This window comes from Suricata suricatta, chromosome 13 (genome assembly GCF_006229205.1).
Source record: "Suricata suricatta isolate VVHF042 chromosome 13, meerkat_22Aug2017_6uvM2_HiC, whole genome shotgun sequence".
NCBI lineage: Eukaryota > Metazoa > Chordata > Mammalia > Carnivora > Herpestidae > Suricata > Suricata suricatta.
This window is the reverse complement of record NC_043712.1, coordinates 85,131,878-85,139,391: the sequence shown is the minus strand read 5'-3', so window position 1 is coordinate 85,139,391 and position 7,514 is coordinate 85,131,878. Positions and strand designations below refer to the sequence as shown.

General features: G+C 39.2%; 1 protein-coding gene across 4 annotated transcripts in view; it reads right to left on the bottom strand.

The window, feature by feature from the left end:
- The window catches only part of RIC1 (RIC1 homolog, RAB6A GEF complex partner 1), a 106,383-nt gene extending 104,561 nt beyond the window's left edge, over positions 1 to 1,822 (bottom strand). For 3 of the 4 annotated variants that reach the window (XM_029920124.1, XM_029920126.1, XM_029920127.1), the window contains exon 1: positions 1,715 to 1,822. In XM_029920124.1, the coding sequence (XP_029775984.1) occupies positions 1,715 to 1,729 (15 nt within the window). In that variant the 5' untranslated portion in view covers positions 1,730 to 1,822. The remainder of the gene's footprint in view (positions 1 to 1,714) is intronic. The other variant, XM_029920128.1, reaches the window with a different exon arrangement.
- Positions 1,823 to 7,514: the final 5,692 nt, after the last annotated feature.

Here is a 7,514-nt window from a genome sequence, read left to right as displayed (position 1 = left end):
CTCCAGGTGAGCGCAGAGTTCAGGGCCCTGCTCGGGTTAGGTTACGTCAGGGACCGCCGGGGCTGGTGTCCTCCTCCATCCCGACCACTAAAACTCCCCATCTCAGCAATGAAGCTGGCTTATTTTCGTATCTGTTGTGTGTTCACGGGGGTAAGCACTTTCCATTTCCTTCAGGAGCTTTTCTTTCACTTCTACAACTCGGCTAATTGTTTAGCATAAGACGTCTGAACTTTGAACATGCCTTCCTCATGAAGTTCTATCGTTTCTAGAGTTCGACTGAAAGTGAAAGGTGTGCATCTCTTCCTGTCTGTCAGCTGAACACTTCAAGACTACTGTGGGGTGACAGGCCATCCTAATTTCAATACAGCTATGTCTCAGGAAATAGGCCCAAGGACAGAGAAAAAGACTGGGAAAGAATGGGCCAGCAGGGCAGTGAGAAGACACCCAACATTTATCGATTAAGTGTACCATGTCATATGGTGCCTCCAAACAACTTCAATAGTAACAAAAATATCACTGAACACAAATCAGTATAACAAACCTAATAATAATGAAAAGTTTGAAATATTGTGAGAATTACCAAAATTGCCACTCAATTTGTAAAAATACAGTATCTGCAATGCGCAATAAAACACAGTACACCAAAAGTTATGCCTGTACAGTAAATAGAATCTAAACAGCTAATTTAATCCCTTCACTCCAATATATATCATCTGTAGAACTCTGGCTTAAACTTAATTCCTAAGCAGAGACTCGGTGACTCAGTCGGTTAAGCCTCTGTCTTGATTATGACTCAGGTCATGAACTCACAGTTAATGAGATAGAGTCCTATATCGGGCTCAGTGCTGACGGCATGGAGCCTGCCTGGGACTCACTCTCTCCCTCCCTCTCTATGCCCTTCCCCCCACTCGTGTGCAAGTGCTCTCTCTTTATAAATAAATAAACAAAAATAAAACAAAACAAATCCTCAGATCTTCAATATAACTTATACTTACTATGAAGGATAACAATATCTACTTCAAAGTGTCAATGTAAAATTAACTGAGATGATCCATGTATAATGGTTATCACAGTATTTACACAGGAGGTGCTCAATAAAAATTAACCATATAGAGGGCACCTGGGTGGCTCAGTCGGTTGAGCATCCGACTTCGGCTCAGGGCATGATCTCACAGTTCATAGGTTCAAGCCCCGCGTCCGGCTCTGTGCTGGCAGCTCAGAGCTTGGAGCCTGCTTCCGATTCTGTGTGCCCCTTTCTCTCTGCCCCTCCCCCACTCATGCTCTGTTTCTGTCTCAAAAATCAACATAAAAAATTAAAAAATAAAAAAATAAATAAACCCAAATGGATATGAGAATTTAGTGTTACATGAAAACATAAAGGTTATAATTTTTGTGAGACATCCTTAAGGATGGAGGACAGGCCTTTCAAACATAAATTTGGAGTAGTGTGTGAATAGAGAATAAAGTTTTAAATTTTTGGATTAGACTTCAAGGACAAAACAGGAACATGATAAATCTAGGAAAGGGAGGAAGTATCACCAAAAGATATGGTAAGAGTGTCCTGCATAGAACAATCAGTTTAGCAATTCCTATCCAGGAAGATAAATGCTAATGGGCGGGAAATATCAAAATGAAGTCATCTAAAAGAATCAAATTTAAACGCAACGTAATGATCTAGTAAGAAAACACTATTAAAGTTGAAAATTCTACTTACTGACACAGCTATCATGGTACTATCCGGCCTCCATTCAGCTTGTTTGTAGAATCCAAACTGAGAAGATGATTTTTCAGGTTCCTTGTAGGTTACAATTAACACACTAGGCTGGAAGAAAAGAGATGTATTTTATTATTATCCCATAAAAAATATACACAAAACAAATTTAAGATAATTTATCAAGGAGCACTCTGAAAATATTTTAATAATCCTCAATGTATATAAAAGATAACAATATTAAGTCATCAGCCCTAATTAGCCCAAATAAATCAACTAAAAAGAACCATAAAGAAAAACAATCTGAAAAGGACTATACCTATTTAAGCTATTGAACTGATAACTAATCACCTTCAAAAACAGAAAGAAATAGGCCCAGATGGGTTCACTGGTTAGTTCTACCAAGTATTTAGGAAATTAAACAAATTCTCTAAAATCTATTCCAGAAGACAGAAGCAGAGAGAATACTTCCTAACTCTATGAGGCCAGAATTGGTCAAATAAGAAAACCAAATAAAAATATTACAAGAATATAAAGCAGGAGACCAATATCTCTTATGAACATAGCTCCAAAAATGATCAGCAAAACATCAGCAAATCTAATCCAACAATGTTTAAAAGGAATGATACACAGTGGTGTGCCTGGGTGGCTCAGTCAGTTAAGCGTCCCTGATTTCAAGTCCCACGTCCGGCTTTGTGCTGACAGCTCAGAGCCTTGAGCCTGTTTTAAATTCTGTGTCTCCCTCTCTCTCTGCCCCTACTCCGCTGACACGGTCTCTCTCAAAAAAAAAAAAATATATATATATATTGAAAAAAAATTTTTAAATAAAAGAATAATACACTACAACCAAGTGGGATTTATTCCAGGTATGTGAGCCTGGATCAACATGCAAAAACTGGGGCACCTTGGTGGCTCAGACACAGTTAAGGGTCCCACTGTGGATTCCAGCTCAGGTCATTATCTCACAGTTATGAGATCAAGCCCCGCTTCGGGCTCCGTGCTGACAGTAGACAGCCTGCTTGGCATTCTCTCTCTCTCTCTCTCCCCCCGTCCCTCCCTCAAAGTAAATAAACATTAAAAAAAATTCAAAAACCAATTAATGTATCCATTACGTATCTACAGACTAAAGAAGAAAAACCACATGAACACACCAATAGATGCAGAAAAAGAACTTGAGAAAATCCAGCACTCGCTCATGATAAAAACTCTCAGTAAACTAAGAATAGGGTAATTTCTTCAATGTGACAAAGAATACTTACAAAGAATCTATAACTAGTGTCATATTGACTGGTAAGAAACTATAAGCTTTCCTGCTAAACTCCAGGACAAGGTAAAGACACCCCCCCCACACACTCTTTCTCAAAATCACAATGGAAGTCCTTGCTAACCTAATAAAACAATAAAAGGAAACAAGAGATTCACAGAGTAGGGGGGTAAAAAAGTACAACGTTTTTCGTTTTGACATGAATGCCTACGTAGAAATCCGAAAGAACCAACAACAACAAATAACACAGAAATAATAATTAGTAGTAGTAAGGTTACAGGATACAATGGTCACATAAAAAACAATTGCTTTTTTATACAACAGCAATGCACAAGTAGAACTCAAAATTAGAAACAGCATTTGTATTAGCAACCAAAAAATATATTTAGACATAAACCTAATAGAATATGTACACAACATATATGAGGAAAACTACAGAATTTTGATGAACAAAATTTTAAAATAAATAAATAAATGGAGGGATATTCCAAGTTCATGGTGGGAAAGATCCAATATCGTCAAGATGTTAGTTCTTCACAACTTGAACTACAGATTCAATACAATTCAGATCAAAATCACAAGTTATTTTAGAGATATCAATAGGCTGAATCTAAAGTTTATATGGAGAGGCAAAAGATCAGAGCTGCCAACTCAATATTGAAGGAGAAGAACTAAGCTGAGGATTTGATGCTACCTAAAGACTTACTATAAAGATACGATAATAAAGACAACGTGGTACTGGCCAAAGAGCAGAAAATAGATCAACAGAACAGAATAGACAGCAGTAAGTATACACTCACATAAATACAGTCAAGAGACCTTCAACAAAGGAACAAAAGAAATATAATGGAGAACACATGGTCTTGTCATCAAACGGTGCTGGAATAACTAGACATCACTTTTTGGTAGGATAAGAAGCTCCAAAGGGTCATCCTGTACTTTTCCTGCTGTTGCCCTGCCATTTTTCCAGGGACACCTGTTCCATTTTTTATTAGAGAATAGTATTCAACAAACAAGATCTGGAAACAAGATGCTTGTTGCTAGTGAGGGTATCACTGCTTCTAGGTCCTCAAAGCAAACACAGTAGGTAACATACACACCAATACTAACCTATATATGAATGAACATGTTATCTCTATTTTTTTCTATATATGCATATGTATATATTTGCAGACAGGAACGTAGGAGTATAAACAAGTACAATGTGGTTCATTCTAGCCTTCTTCCTTATAAATTTTTCTGGTTATCATCTCATACAATTAATTTAGTTCTTTATTCAATTCTACTGTATGTATAGAGTAGTTTGGAACTGCTAAGTATATTCCTATAGTAAACAAATTTAAGGACTAGAATACAGTTTTTATAGCTTCTTTTACATTAGCCTTTGGAAAACAATGTTAAATAGGCCATTCCCTTAAAACCTTTGTTTAATCTCTAAAAGGAAAACATAAACGTTTCCAAGATGCTAGCAATGTTCCAAATACATTATAACTGCTAGACATCAGTTGTTTGTTCTTCAAGCATCAATTAAAAGTTAAAAATCAGTACCTTGGGAGAAGTGATATCAGCAAGATGGGAGAGAAGGAAGCCCTGGACTCTCCTTCACCCCACACACACATATTTTCAGCAGAAATTCAAAGAAAATTTCCCTTTGGTGAGAAATCTAGAAATGAACTGAAAGGCACCTGAAGGCTAGATGCACAGAATCAGACTCATCATAACCAGTAGGGAGATTTGGGACACCTAAACCCCTATAACCCACCAGAACCCCTCCCCCCACCACAGGAGAAAACCCTCCAATTCCAGCTGCTTCTTGGGAAGGAACAGAGTCCTCAAGTCCAGTGCCCCAACTTTCCTGGAAGCTGTCCAAAGGGAGGGAAGAGGGTCTGTCTTGCCTTTCATGAGGTAGTGATGAAACCTGGCATAATGTAGCCACCCGGAAGGTTATGAAGACAGAGACAGAGTTTGGGCTGGGGGTTGCCACAGCCCCTCCCCTGACTCAGTAAAGGGCAAGTGGATGGAAAAAAAAAAAAAAAAACAAAAAAACTTCCACCTCTCCCCATGGAAAGAAACAGTTGGATGGAGCTTACAGCAATCCAGCTTTTCTGAAGGATGACTGGGGAATGGCTTCAGTTCATTTGTTACAGTGCACTGAAGGGATTCAGCATACCCTAGAGGCTTAGGAATCACAAAAAACACAAGATGCCTACTGGATGAGCAAGAGGGTTTGAGAGGCCACCAAAATCTCTGGCCAGGCTGGCTGGGAGGAGGAGGGTAAGCCTTTGAACATATGAGACTACTCCATGAAGACTGGGAGAGGTCACTGTTTTGTCTAATGCACGCACACCAACATAGAAAGTCAATGAAGATGAAGAAACAAGTCAATGTGCTGCAAACAAAGGAAAGAAGATAAATCTCCAGACACACACCCTAACGAAACAGTTATATGATTTACAAGAAAAATAATTCAAAATAACCCTCATAAAGATGCTCACTGAGGATGGAAGAACAGATGAACAAACTGAGAATTTCAAAAAAGAGTCAGAAAATATATAAAAGAATCCAACAGAAATCATGAAGCTGAAGAATGTAACAGATAAAAAATTCATGAGAGAAGCTCAACATAAAACTAAATCAAGCAGAAGAAAGGATCAGCAAACTCTAATAAAGGCCAGTGGAAATCATTCAATCACAAGACCAGTAAGAAAAAAATGAAAAAGAATAGAGAAATCTTAAGGAACTTATGGGACACCAAAAAGCAGACCAATATACTCACAGCAGGAGAAAAGAAAGAAAAATTACCCAGAAGTTTATTCAAAAAAACAATGTCTGAAAATTCCCAAATCTGACGAAGGGAATGGACTTCCAGATAGATCCAAGAAGCCCAAAGAAACCCAAAGAAGAGGAAATCAAACAAATACACACTGAAAAAAATTAAAATCAAATTGTCAAAAGTAAAAGCAGGGAGAATTTTGAAAGCACAAGAAAAAGGCAACCTGTCATGTACAAGAACCTCCATTAGACTATCAGTGGGTTTCTCAGCAGAAACCTTGCAGGTCAGAAGGATGTGGGATGATGTACTCAAAATGTTGGAAGAAAAAAGCTGCCAACTAAGAATACTATATCCAGCAATAGTGTCCTTCAAAAATGAAGGAAAGACAGGGGAGCCTGGGTGTCTCAACTGATTAAGTGTCCAACTCTTGGTTTTGGCACAGGTCATGCATGATCTCATAGTTCAATGGGAATGAGACCCACTTCAGGTTTTGCCATGGAGCCTTTTTGGGATTCTCTATCCCTCTCCGTCTCTCTACCCCTCCTCACACACACTCTCTCTTAAAATAAACAAACATTAGGGAATAAAAAAAGGGTGGCAGCCAACATGGTGGAGAAGTAGGGGATCCGTACCTCCCGTGTCTTTCAAACAAAGAAGGGCTGAAGCCAAAGGACTTTGGCTGGGAGGAGAAGTCTACCAGGTAGAAACCAGGAAAACCTGATGGCCCTTAGGTGGGTGACTGTGAACTGGGGGAGATAAAATGGGCACACAGGTGTGAAGGGAGGGATACCCTTCTACAAAGAGACAAAGGGAAGAGAAAGAGCAGCTAGGGAAGTATAGGATTATATCTGGACAAGAGAAAAAATAGTCAGACCAGAAAGGACAGGTGTCCCATCTCTAATTGCAGGGCTTTCTTTGGACTGGGGCCATCTGCCCTGTTTGCACACCTGGGGAGGAGGGGAGCCACCTCCAGGTTCAGTGGTAGGTCAGGGGCATAGTCGGCAGCAGGAGAAAACTGGTCCCCTCTCCTGAAGTGCTACAGCACAGGACATAACCAGCCAGGACCCAACCTGGGGAAAGAAACAGACACTGAGATCCAAAAGGCACAGAGAACTCCCTTTAGACGTAACTTGAATCGATCTTTTACAGGACATGTCATAGTGAAAACTGGCAAAATACAAGGATAGAGAATTCTGAAAGCAAGGAATAAATGGGCCTTCCCATAGAAAGGCACACACATAAGGGTAGTAGCAGACCTATCTACTAAAACTTAGCAGGCCAGAAAGGCATGGCAAGATATCTTCAATATGATGAACAGGTAAAATATGCAGCCAAGAATCCTTTATCCAGCAAGTCTGTCATTCGGAATAGAAGGAGAGATAAAGATTTTCCCAAACAAAAACTGAAGGATTTCATTACCACTAAAGAGATCCTAAGAAGGACTCTGTGAGTGAAATGTTGCCAGGACCACAAAGTACCAGACACATCACTATAGGCATGAAACCTGGAGAGAACACAGTAACTCTAAACTTGGGTTTTTTTTTTGGGGGGGGGGGAACAGCACTGAATGAACTAAACGCTCCAATCAAAAACCAAAGTGAATCAAAATGGATTAAAAAAAAAAAGACCCATCAAGCCATACTTGACAAACTAGACAGTAAGTAAAGGCTGTAACAAAAGATGAAGAAGGGCTTTATATAATAATTACAGGTCTATCATCAGGAAGAGCTAAGAGTTATACATTTCTATGCATCAAATTTGGGAAC